This window comes from Patagioenas fasciata, chromosome 3, assembly GCF_037038585.1.
Source record: "Patagioenas fasciata isolate bPatFas1 chromosome 3, bPatFas1.hap1, whole genome shotgun sequence".
NCBI lineage: Eukaryota > Metazoa > Chordata > Aves > Columbiformes > Columbidae > Patagioenas > Patagioenas fasciata.
Genome location: NC_092522.1, coordinates 40,558,976 through 40,572,093, shown reverse-complemented (window position 1 = coordinate 40,572,093; position 13,118 = coordinate 40,558,976). Strand labels below are relative to the sequence as shown.

Genomic DNA, 13,118 nt, shown 5'->3' with positions numbered 1-13,118 from the left:
CCCCGAAACTTGCTTATCTGATAGTTATGCCCGCTTTTTAATTTTTTGTTTCCTTTAGGATGGAATAAAACTTCTGCCACTCAAACATTGCTCAAACGACACATCAGTTTATGGAAATTGCTGCTGCCCAAAATTACACTACTAAAATGTAAGGAAGGGGGTGAGGAAAGGGGGCACATCTGTGATCAAACATGTGTACTGAAAAAGGTGGTGTAACTATGTCCTTTATCTCTTACACATTTATTCAAAAGGACGAGTTTCTGGTTACTTTAAGTCCACAACTGCAAAATGGTGTCGCATGACCTAATCACAAAGCTATGTGGTGAACATCGCACACTTAATCAAATACATTACATATGGGACTGCTTTAATGTAACATTATTTGAAAACATATGGCCTAAAAAGTAACTCACAGTACGTGGCATATAGTTCCACAGGCTTCTTGATAATAACATATTTTATCAAAATAAAGATGAATGAGATCCCAAAAATATTCATCAAGTGACTTTCTTACAGGTAATAAAATCTTTTACAGGGTATGTCAAAAGTTTTCCCTTTGAGGCATAAAAATAAATGCAGACACTAGGATTTTATAAGAGTGAAGAAAATGTTTTCCACAATAGAATTATATCTAGAGCTTCTTCCAGGCTACTCCAAATCATTTTGTGCAAGCATTTAGTTAACTGAATCAAACACGTGAAAGCAAATAGCACAGTGAAGTAAATTAGAAATAAAAATGAGAGTACTTAAACCTAGCAGACCAATTTTCAACATACAGAAAGACTGAAAATTCTTCCATTAAATTAGTTAGTAAAACCAAAATCAGCAGCACAGGCTAACATGCACACAAAATTAAATGAGTTAACCATTAAAAAAAATGTACCATGTAAATTACATACGGGAAAAATAGTAATGGTAAAATGCCATATACCGATGTTGCACAAAAATGCTTTTTTGCAAGAACAAGCCTTAGGTCCAGTTCTGTTTACATCTTCAATAGATGTATGCATCACATTCATGAACGCTACCAATTACATTGAACCCAGAAGAACTGCACATAAAAGGGAAAAAATAATTTACTGCCCTCAGAGATCCAAAGTTCAAAGCTTATAAAACCAAGGATCATAATGAAATGGGAATTAAGCATCTAGCTGCAAAAGAATCATAACATACTGAAAGAAGAAACTTCAGAAGCAACAATGCTCAAAGTTATTTAAAACAGTTGTCAGAAATAAAGAAATATTATTTGGGTTTGTGAGACACTAGCTGGAAGACCAAACGTTTGGTCTTCCCATACAAAAGCATCACATTAGAGAGGAATAAACTAACCAAACAAAACTACACTTAACAGATGACCTTTGGACTAGGTCAAACAAATCATGGACATGGAATGGTGGTGTGGGCACCAAGATACGAAGAACAGAGCTAAAAACCTGAAAACAAAGTTGTGTAAAAAAAGCAGACTAAAAAAGAACTTGAAGAAAGTGGAAATGAATGGAAATACAGAGCTAGAACCAGTGCATGCATGCAGCTTCCAAATTATAAAGATGATGAGGAATATGCAAAATGGCACAAAACATGGCTTGGGATACTGGCATGAAGTTATAAAAAAGAACTACTAAATATCATGTCAAATCCTCCTGTCAGTGAGACATAATTATTGAAATTATCTTTGAAAGGAAGCCAAATTGTTTAGAACATATATAAAACCTCACTGGCCAAGACAACATTAAAATGCACAAGTCTACAACCTTGCTTTAGCAAGCAGATGGACTAGATAACCTAAATAATTTTTCATCCCTAACTCCTATGGAGATGTTCAGAAGATCTGACAGGCTCACGCACAACACCCTGCAGTCCTACAAATATATGAGCAAGTACAGTAAAAAGACATTGACATCAATTATGAAGACCAGCACAAAAATATATATACTCCACAACCTCTTTGTAAGGCTACATTTGTTTTGTTTTGTTTTTTAAAGGCACCTCATCCTCTAGCTATTGCCAGCTTCGTAAAAAAATCACTTTTCAGTTTGAGCAAGAGCTCACTAGTGAGAAGGAAACATCTTTCAATTCACATTTGAATGGCCACTTCTTACATTCCAATTGTAATCAGAATGACAGTCTTTAAAAAAAGCATGCTGGCCTATTAGCTTTACGTACAGCAATTTAAACAACTGTAACTACATCTTGTATTGTGTAAGCAAAAGCACAACATTCATTTCATACTCACACCATTATCCTTTGTATACACAAACTCAAGAGAACTCTTAATACTAAAACATTAAAATGCACCCATGAAATCTTCCCTTACTAGACACATTTAATACATGTTTACAATATATATACACATATATAATATACATAACTTTTAGAATTTTTCAAATAAATCTTTGTAATTTCCTCTTCAAAAAGCAATAAAATGACACTGAAAGAGTCAAGTACACAGAACTCTCACAAAGTTGAATGCTCAGTTTTGCAGCCAAGTTTCCCCCTTTCCATCATAAACAAAACACTTTATAAAAACTAAATAATCTGAATTACTATTGTAGTCATCTGTTTCATGGTAAAAGTTCTAATCTTATCTATGGAAATATATTGCATATCAATATAATGAAGTGACATATCTGAATATTCTGAGCAATTAAAGTATTCCAGGATATTTTAGCAGTAAATATAATGTGTTTCAGGCTCAAACAGCACAGATCAACCTTTTATTCTAAATAATATAGTTGATTTAAACTCTGAGATCAGCTTCAAATGTGGTCCCATCCCCAAACACCATTCTAAAAACAACACAGTCAAACCCTTTCCTGATATCATTTAATGATTCCTTTTTAAAAACTGTCAGTTTAAATAAAGGTAAAGATTTACTTATCATTTTCCAGTCTTAACCTCAGCCTGGTATGTGGAAGAGCTGCATTGGGTTCTTTACTACTCACATTAGCATCAGAAATCATCTCCTGCAGAAATTCTGCCTTCCATTCCCATTAGAGGAAACCACCAGCTTCAGGTTTATGAGCAGTAATAACTCTGATGATGACACATAACAGAAAAGAATCCACTTCCCTTTCTTTAAGAAGGGATAAAAAGACTAAAAGATCAGATTAAAAGTTATTTGTCATTCAAATCAACAGAGAAGCCCTGAATAGATAAACGAAGCACATCTGTTGACTAATTACAAGAAGCACTCATTCTTCAGGTAACCTAATAAATGGCACAATACACCCAGTAAAGTGGACAAGTTTCAAGTTCCACAAATGGTGAAGCTGGGAAATACCTCTATAAGTAGCAGAATGTCTCAAACTGATGGAACTTCGTATAGTCTCCACATATTGCACTAGTAGGACTCATACAAAGCATCGGGTATAGGTTTAATTGTCAAAAGAAGCATGTCACTTGTATCTTTAATGCCCAGAATGATACCCTTTTTAGCAGGAATAGAAAAAGGAGGTGAACGTTTGATAGTTAAATTGTAGGAGAGGTTATTTGGAAATCTTTCTGATATTTTCCGGTGCCAGATCTCCAAGAATAAACAGCATTATAAATCTGAATAAGTTAAATCTGCTACTACAGTATATACAGACTGCTTCAGCCTGTCGTTAATTGGGACTAGACTAAAGGCTCAGCTTCTAGCCACACGCTAACACAGTTTTTAAAAAAATTATATCCTTTTTTTTTGCAAACTAAATATTTGCTGCATAACACAGAAGATGTAACAAAAAACTTTACTGTATTTTAATTTATGTTAGTAATTTGCTTTCCTTTAATTGCATTTATCTTAGGCTAGCAGCCAGGTGGCTGAGATTAACTATCCACTACTGCTCTCTGAACAAGATCTACATTATTAATACCAAAGGGATGACAAAGTGCCTCCCACATGACACAGTAATGAGCATGTGAACTGTCACTTTTTCCAGGTGATTTAAGTACATTAAGATTCCTCAACGAGAAGCATCCTAGAAGTTTCCCTCTTGTCCTACTCCCTGATGCAATTAGACCCCTTCTTTCCAGTATTCCATTTTATTAACAGAGAATACATAGACCTAGTTTCACCCAAGGCCTGCCTGGACGAAAATTCACACCCTCTGAAATAAAAGCATTTCTTTTGTTTTTTAACTACCAGAAACTGAGAGTTTCCAAGCTCTCAGCACCAGCTGAGCTCACAGAAATCAGAACAAATGTCAATTTAGAAAACAGCACCCTGCAAAACTAAACACTTACAAACATTCTCTGAATTACACGGCAGGATAAGAAGACACATGCCCTCCTCTTCGCTTTTGTGCAGCTGGTTAAATATATACAAAGCTAGAGTTGAAAGGGAAGCACTCTGTCATACGAACACTTTAGCCAGGGCATCTGCTCCTGCACTGGCAATATAACATTTGGAGGGGTGGAATGCCACATCATGAATGGACTCATCAAATTTTTTGCGATGAGCAGTAAATTCTTGGATGCAGGTCTTGCTTTCAAGATTCCACAAGCGAATCGAACAGTCATGACCTAAAGAAAGGGGAAACAGTCGTCTTTATAATTCTCCTGTCTGCCACCATGATGAGAAAAAGAAAATGAAATCTGAATGTACTTACTGCCAGACATCAAATACAAGCCATTAGGATCAACAGCTAAACTTGTAACTGCATCTAAGTGAGCTACCATGGAGTGGATCAGTTTTCCTTTGAAAAAAAAGATTTATTTAGGTTATTTTCTGCAATTCAGTTTGTTATCTGTGTTCACTGCTTAAGCCCTACCACAGCTCACATTATAAATACAATGTCTTGTCCTGTGATTGAATTACGCAAATGAATTATGAAAATTATGGAAGAAGTCATTCTTTTAATATTACAGTTTCAGAAGAGCCACAGTGCCAATATCACCAACTTTGCTAGACCTTTGTTTTATATCTGCAAAACCACCACGAAGCTGCAATCACTGTTTATGTTAAGTATCTGCTCCTTAAGTGAATTAAGCAAGTTCAGGAGTAAGATCTTGACTGGGAAGGACAACAGGGGCTGAGTATACGAATAAGCAACGAATATAAACTACATATGAATATGGGATAATTTAACTAACTTAGAGAGAATCAGTGTTCTATTACAGCTTACTATAATTACACTAATGATTTCACTTTAAAAATAAGAAAACATGGGTCAAATGTACTTTTTTTTTGGTTGCGGAAGATAATAAAACAAACAAACAAAGAGCTTCTGTTTCCTCTATTGTTCGTTACAGAACTATATCATCAAACAAATGAGCTATTTTCAGCTTTTTTCTCAGCTTCCTTTGGGTCCTTTCACCTCTTCTTATTTAACATACATCTGGGAGTAGTAAACTTAAAATCAACAAGAACATTGACAGATCTCAATTTAACTTTTAAGACAGTGCAACCTGGAAGCAGTCACCAACTGAAGATTATCAAGACTCACAGTCAGAATACTGATTAATATATACTACCATTCCTGTCAAAAAGTCCTTTAAAACCCAAGAGATTTATAATAACACATCTTAGTGAGACTCTCAACACCAATCAGAAACAAGTATTATAAGTTCTCTAGATATTTCTGCAGAAGGGAGAGATCTGGAGAAATGCAGTGGCTCAAATTGAGAATGATGTCCACAAGCGGACTTCTACCTCCAAGCCGTCACGCAGAGAGGTCTTACAAGCACTAATGGAGCTTCCTGCCCTCAGATCAAAATAACATAGACAACACCAACAGAAGCAGCATGAACATAAGCACATAAACATTTTGAAAAAGCTTCCTTTTATGTTAAATATTTATAATCCCCATGCATAAGGCTTTTTAAAAAAATGGACAGAGAATGGTGCAGGTTCCTTATCACTTTGCCAATAAAGTTGTAAGTGGGCTGGCAAACTTTGATGATGAGAGATTTCTGTGTCAGAGAATATCCAATTCTTGACAACACTCATCATTGATGTGAATAATATTAATCCTAATGAAATTCTGCTTATGTATTATGTTATACAACTGCTGTGACCAGGCCCTGCTGAGAAGATGCATACCTGTATTGTTGTCATAGAATTTGATGTGTCTGTCTTCATGAGCAGTGATACTAATTGGAAGAGTTGGATGGCTGATGACTCTGTTTATCTGACAGGAGGAGCTGACTGCTAAGAAAAAACGCACACGTCAATACATGGAAATTGCTAACTTCTTTGAAAGATTGCTACTAAGAAATAAATACACATACAATCTTGTTTGCAAAAGAATTCCTACCTTTACTAATGGAAACTCCCAGCTAGCAGCTTATGTAATGTGGTTTACTCTAAAATGCTTTCCAAATTACACACACACAGAAGCATGTGTAAGCTATATGTACGAGTGTAAATATAAACACATATGGTTCAACTTTTGGCCATGGTTTTAGATGGCTGCCTTAGGCAAGAATGTGAAGCCAAAAACTGAGGGAAAATACCTTTTTTTCCACTTCCCTACCTCCACATTACTTCTCCTGTCAAGCCAAACTTTCTTCATAACATATAGACAGTACAGGAAAATTAGTACTGCAGGCAGTTATGTTTCCAAGCAAACAAGATCCTATGCCCTCACAGAGCAAAACCCGCCTACTACTATTTGATGGATTAAAATTCTTATCAAAAAAAGGATACTAGACTATTCATAGGACAGTCATTTTCATAGCCTTCAAGAATCTTGAAATATCATATATATATTGCTGTGATGCACAGACTAGTGCATGCGTGGTCTTAAAAGGCATAGATTAACACAAAAACACAAATAGCCATGTCACAGAGCATCAAAATACAGTTATCTTGCTTCATGTGGGAGCTGACTGGTTTTGTTAAGCTGATGCCAAAGAACACTCCCATCATCTAATCAAAATTCTTACTAAAATAAGCAAAATACACTACTATAGGATCACCTGCTACTAAGGTGGTAAAGACTTCACTTTACATCTTTCTACAAAAATTTGAACTCTCAAGTAGTGTCAGCATTCACAGGACACTTACAAATTACAGAACTGCAAATTAAGGAAAAAGCACATTCATATTAATAACCCCCCCCTAAAATTACTAAAAGTATGTGAGACTGTACCTCAGTCAGCTATTCTTCATTTTAAAACGCCAAGCAGAGTGAGGCTTATAGCAAACAGCAGTGTCCCTAAATGCTGGTGGCAGGGCATTTCAGGTGACTCATTTTTCTCTTGCCTAGTTCTCATTGAGATAATTTTTTTTATATATAGATATATATAGATATATATCTTTTTTTTAAACTACATACAAGCTTTACAGCACTATTACATAACTAAAAATACTAAACAGGGACTGCTTGCTATACCGTGGTCTCATTTCCTGAAAGGGATATTATTGTATTACAGTAAGGAGGAGGTGGTGAAAAAAATAGAAGGAAAAACAAACAAAAATCCCTCACCAAAATAAAAAGCAAAATAAGAAGAAAAGTAACTTCTACTGAATAGAATTAACTGATTTAGCAGTGCTTTCTCAGACAAGAACAAAGATGTGAGTTAAAAAAATACATCCTGCACAGTAAGGAATAAAGGTTATCAAGTCACAATTTCGGCCTGAATACAAAACCTAATGCTTCAGGTCATTCTGGTCTCTTTCCTAATGCCAGGGCAAAATAATTCACAGATAGCAGGCTCCTTAGTTTCTTCTAAAACTTCTGATACTGGCCACTGCCACAATCCAAAGCATTATATGGGACCTTGTGAATACTCTTTCACTGGAGCTTTGTTTTTTTCCTACAGTGGAAATTTCAAACAAACCCCAACTGCAAATGAGCCAAGAGTGCATATAAAACTTAGAAAAGGGATACCTCTGAGGAAAAATAAAAAGTATCCACACATATGCCCTCCCCAATTTTTCATAAATTCACCTTTAGATTTTCCTGATGTTACCTCTATCTTGCCATTTTGGACTGGTGAGAGAATGGAAATCTTGAAGCTCCAAAGATCACTGGGCTTTATTAAAGAAACCTGTGCTGTTTCTTGAAAAGGAATCCATATAGTCTGGGCTTGTTTCTTCTACTGTCTTCCAAAAGTATATGCACTCTTTTGCTACTGCAATACCCACAAGGTCTGTTGTAGTAGTAATAACTTACCATTACATCTCAAACACAGGCTGTAACATAATTCATGTTAGAATTTAGCATGACACTACCTAATTGTTTGGAAACACTGAAAAGACCATCAACAGTGGCGATCTTAAACAAGTCTTTTTTTTGTGTCTTTTTGTTTGTTTGTTTGTTTGTTTTTCTTTTCTTGTTTTTGTTTTTGTTTTGATTTGTTTTTCTGATACATACTAGTGTCTGCACTGGACTCCAGGATAAGAACTCGTTGTCGTGTCTCCATGTTAAAAATGCTAGTGTGTCCACTGTTAAATGATGCTACCATGAGGCTTGGGTCACTGCTCACAAGATCTACTGATGAAGGGATTCCCATTTCTAGAAAGCAATACAGAGAAAGTTTTTGTAAGATTTAATTTGTGCAAAGAAAACAAAACAAACAAAAAACCCAACAACAACAAAATTTTAAAAAACTCCAACCAGCAAGCACTTAAATATCAAAAGGTCCATGATTATGAAGTGTTACATTTTAAAATCTACATTTTTCCAATCTAAACAGATTTCCCTGTATGATCACTATTTGAATCCTATTTTTCTGATATGTGTATTAACAACATTCTTTACCAAGATGCTGTAGTTGGAACTGTGTCTGGACAGAAATCTACTTTGAATTCAAGAAAGTAAGAACTCCCTGCCCCCTTTTCTTTCCTTTAATTGTAAGAGCAATTCTTAAACAAACCCCCACTGCATCAAGTAAAAGGACATGAAATTGAAGTGGTAAAATAATTTATACGACAGACAATTCATGTTGTTATTAATCTGGGCAAAATCAAAGCTTAAAAAACCCCGAAGCTTTCCAGGTGCAAATTTTATATGCTGGCACTGTCAGCATGGGAAGTTACATCAATACATACTCATATCACCAAAGCTTCATCCCTCCTGCCTATTATGGTATGCACCTGATACCTTTACACAGTAGCTATCTGAACACTACAGGACAGAAGGCCACATCAGCAGACCTTGGGTACAAATTTTTGTCCTCAAATGTCCTTTCACCACTCACTATGCGAAAGAACACCACCAGTTGCAACAGAACCAGGAAGGGGTGGAAAAGGTAGAGAGTGAGACACTGAATGTCCATGGATCCAACCAATGCAGTAGTATCATCACCTCTCTCTAAACCCAAGATTCATAAGAGAAGCATCTTTCTTGGACACACAACCTCAGGAATGGTGGTACTTATCTACTGGTACTCCAAAAAAGCCAAAAAGGATTGGTGTGAGTAGACAATGTGTTTTGTTTCTGAAGTGACTTTTTCTACCACTGCCCTGCCTGCTTATCTGCAGCCTACAATGGTTCATCTAACAGACTCCAATGATGACTGCTAGATATTGTAGAGAGTTCTTAATAAGCCATAGGAAAACTCTTTGAATTTCACAACTGGGTTTCAATCTGGTTTGGAATATTTAAAATCCAAAGACTGTCTCTGTGAGCCAAGACTACTCACCTCTCCCCCTTAATTTAATAATTAAAAACAAAACAAACAAAAAAGCCCAAGCCAACAAACAAAAAAGCTGCCACACTGTACCAGAAAGTTTTCAAAGTAGCCAGGTAGGCAGGCTGGCAGCAAACCAGTTATGTTTCTCACAGAACTGTGCAGACCTTTGGAAACACAGTTCTGCAAGAACTAAAATACATGAAACATTTCTGTTTTGCTCAGTCTATTTTAACTAATGAGTAATGGCAGATATGACCAGCTTTACACCACACATCCACAAGTTTGTTCAGTTACGTTGAAGTTAATGTTGCCTCAAAGTTCCTCTGAAGAGCCAAGGAACTTTCTCAGTTTGTGGGTTGCCTTTAGGACCATCAGCTCTAGGAGAGTTAGGCGATGTCAATGGGCTTATTCTAGAGCACTTATTCAAACAGCACCTTCAAGAAATTAGGCTCTAAACAGTAGGACTTTGATTAATTTGTGACATTTCAGTAACTAAATCCAAATGAGAATTTTTTCAACCAGCAGTGTTTAGGATGACTAGGTTATTGCTATTTAGTTAATACAAACTTAGGAATTCAACTGGAACCTCTGTATTAGAGGCACAAGGAATGTAATCTGGAAAGCACAATGACACCGGCCTGAGGCAAAGCACTGGTTACTCCAGAACTTTACCAGGCCAAAAAAAATGGGCTTTTTATTCTGGAGAAACCAAAAGCAACAGCCTAATGGAAACTCAGTTTGAATCTGAACTATGGAGTTGATATATTACACTCCATGGTTCTAGTAACATCAGCAGATCATCCGCAGCAGTTGGCTTTTAGATGTATGTGACCGCCCCCCCAGCATGTAGGTATCTATTCAGCTGGTGTCAAAGGAGAAAAGACCCATAAGTTATTCTTACCAAAAACATTCATTAACAGACAAAATCCAGCAAAGCAAACAAGAAGGATTTCTATTCAGTAGCCAAAAGGATGGCAGCCTGAACAGCAACGCTGATGAACTTTAAGGTAGGGCAATTTTCTGTACCTTGATTATCATTAAATATACTGAGAGCTGGAGCAATTTCTGTAGCTTTCCATAGACGTATAGTGCCGTCTGCTGAACAGGACAGCAAACGCTGGTGCACTCCACTGTAAACCAGACCCCACACTGCATCTGTATGGCCTACAAAAGCACCTCTTAGAACAGAAGGATCTGTGAACAAAACACAACAAACCACATTTTAAAACAAAATTTGAATTAAGTCAATACTTGAATCTTGGTCTGTGTTTATGGACCAATGTTAAGAAGCTAGTCCATAAAAAAAAAAAAAACAAGACCAATCAGGTCATATCAGTATATAAGTCTCAATTATTCCTGTATGAAGATGCTTGAATTTCATCAGCATATGTGGCATTCAGTTCTCCACTTTACAACTAAAAGAACAAAGCAATGTTTCAGCAGAAGGGACAATATCAAAATTGGTGAAACACACTTTGATTTTAAAATTCACTTTCAAACAACCATTAATGGCACCTCAGTCTCCTTTTTTCCGAAAGCCAGCTTTGACGCCAAGCACATCTGAATCCGTGAGAAGTGAAAAATGTTTTAAAACACAGATACAAGGCTGACATCCAGTCAGGTCTGGTAATCTTACCGAACTGAGTGTTTTTAGCCATTTGCAGACGCTAGCAGCTTTGGTCTCAGACTATACAACCTCTTCTTATCTCAACTGCACAGAGATTTGTCAAAGAAAAGAACATTAAATACATTTGCTGTACTTCCCAAGTATCAGGTGTAGTCCTGTACTTTCTCAACCCAGCTATTTCTCAAAATGGTGATGAGATCATTTTTTCTTCTTGTCAACTACCATCACTATTAAAACAAAAATTTATTTAAAGTAATTGAAGCCAACATTCCATTTTCTCTTTTAAGTTTTAAGGAAGCATCTACAAATCATACTATTTTAGCCACATAACATTAATGTCACTTGACATATAATTTCAGTGGTGTGTGAGAGCAACGTACCATAAGAGTCATAGGGGTCGATGTTTGGGTTGGTTATATTCCAGCCATGGATGAGGCCATCCGTTCCCCCACTGTAACACTGTTCGCCATTGCTGCTCATCACCACACACAGCACCGGGCCACTGGAAGAACCACCCCCCAAAGAAACGGTGACTATTATTAACATTCTCATTATGTGAAAAACAACGTCAACAGAGTCTTCAAATTTCCCTGTTAGATACAATTCACTTGCTGCACAGACTGCAACAAAAACTTTGCATAGTCAGATCATATCGTACAACACTTCCCCCAAAAAAGCCTTTGGTAACGTAACTAAAATCAGGAAAATGTAATCATTATGCACATGAAATAAGAAAAGCGTCGCACTTTTAAACTATAGGCTTTGTTATTTTGCATAAACAGCTTTTTTTCCTTTTTTAAAGATCTAAGGCTCTTCTGTGAAATCAATTCAGTCCATTTAAATTAACTGCAAACAGCTTCCTTCTACAGATGCACATATCTGACAAAAAGGTAAGAACTGCAGTGATGACCAGAATATCTAATCAAATTTAAACTGTAAAATCAGTAGGTTTTTCTTTTCAAAACTGTGACATACCTAGCTCCAGACATAAACAACTAAGCAGAAAGGAGATGAACATACGCAGATATTTTAAATAACATGGGAACTTAGAGCATGACATGAAATCACCAGTTGACAAGATGGAAATTACTTTTTTTAAAAGTTCTGTGTCTGTTAAACAGCCACATATTCCTCAAAATATGACAATGTTTCTCAGGAAATACTCACTTATGTGCTCTGAAGGTATATATTGGCTCTACGTCAAGAGAAGCACTCCTAAATGAAGTACAAGAAGATGTTAACATGCATATGATCTTACACAACGCTTCACAAAAATGTGCCAGAATTGCTAGATTCTTAAAAAACACTGCTGCCTCTTTTCAAGTGTTTCTCCCACAACTTGCTCTCCCAATATGACTTTTCATATGCCTAGAAATTCTTTACATTCTTTCAATATACAATAGGATTTGCTAGTTTGGTGGCATTTCTTTGTTTTGTTTTGGTTCTGTTTCTTTGTTTTTGTTTAAAGACCTTCAAACCCCAAAGACCTTAAAGAGTCAACAAACTCACAAACCAGTCAAACCAGTAGGTAGTAGGTAGGTAGGGAAAGAGTAGGGGGCCATCATATGGAATATATCATTAAGTGTTTCCAATCCCTGCCAGAGCAGAGGAGCTTACAACACCTTGTTTTTACAGCAATGGTGCAGCACAATTACAAATCACTTCAAGAACTGCTGCTCTGGACTTCACCAGCCTGGTGCTTGTCACGGGCAGTGGGGAAGCCAATGTGCTTTGGCCAGTCCTCCTAAAAGGTGTGATGCACTCCCTTACTGTACTCACCCTGCTGAGAATTTGCTCTTGTTTCCGCAAATCCCCAGCAACATGCAAGAGACAGTGAACACAGGAACCTTGCAACATTTCAGTCAAAGTTTAAAGCTGTACACATGTATATGCATACATATGTATACATACATATGCACATATACATAAA

At 36.5% G+C, this 13,118-nt stretch overlaps 1 protein-coding gene across 4 annotated transcripts in view; it reads right to left on the bottom strand.

Moving 5' to 3' along the window:
• Positions 1-350: 350 nt before the first annotated feature.
• STRN (striatin) overlaps positions 351-13,118 on the bottom strand; it is a 66,612-nt gene continuing 53,844 nt past the window's right edge. For 3 of the 4 annotated variants that reach the window (XM_065833650.2, XM_065833653.2, XM_065833652.2), the window contains 7 exons: positions 12,356-12,403; positions 11,569-11,690; positions 10,588-10,755; positions 8,301-8,441; positions 6,023-6,130; positions 4,590-4,676; positions 351-4,503 (listed from right to left, as the gene is read on the bottom strand). In XM_065833650.2, coding sequence (XP_065689722.1) covers positions 4,334-4,503; positions 4,590-4,676; positions 6,023-6,130; positions 8,301-8,441; positions 10,588-10,755; positions 11,569-11,690; positions 12,356-12,403 — 844 coding nt within the window. In that variant the 3' untranslated portion in view covers positions 351-4,333. The remainder of the gene's footprint in view (positions 4,504-4,589; positions 4,677-6,022; positions 6,131-8,300; positions 8,442-10,587; positions 10,756-11,568; positions 11,691-12,355; positions 12,404-13,118) is intronic. The other variant, XM_065833651.2, reaches the window with a different exon arrangement.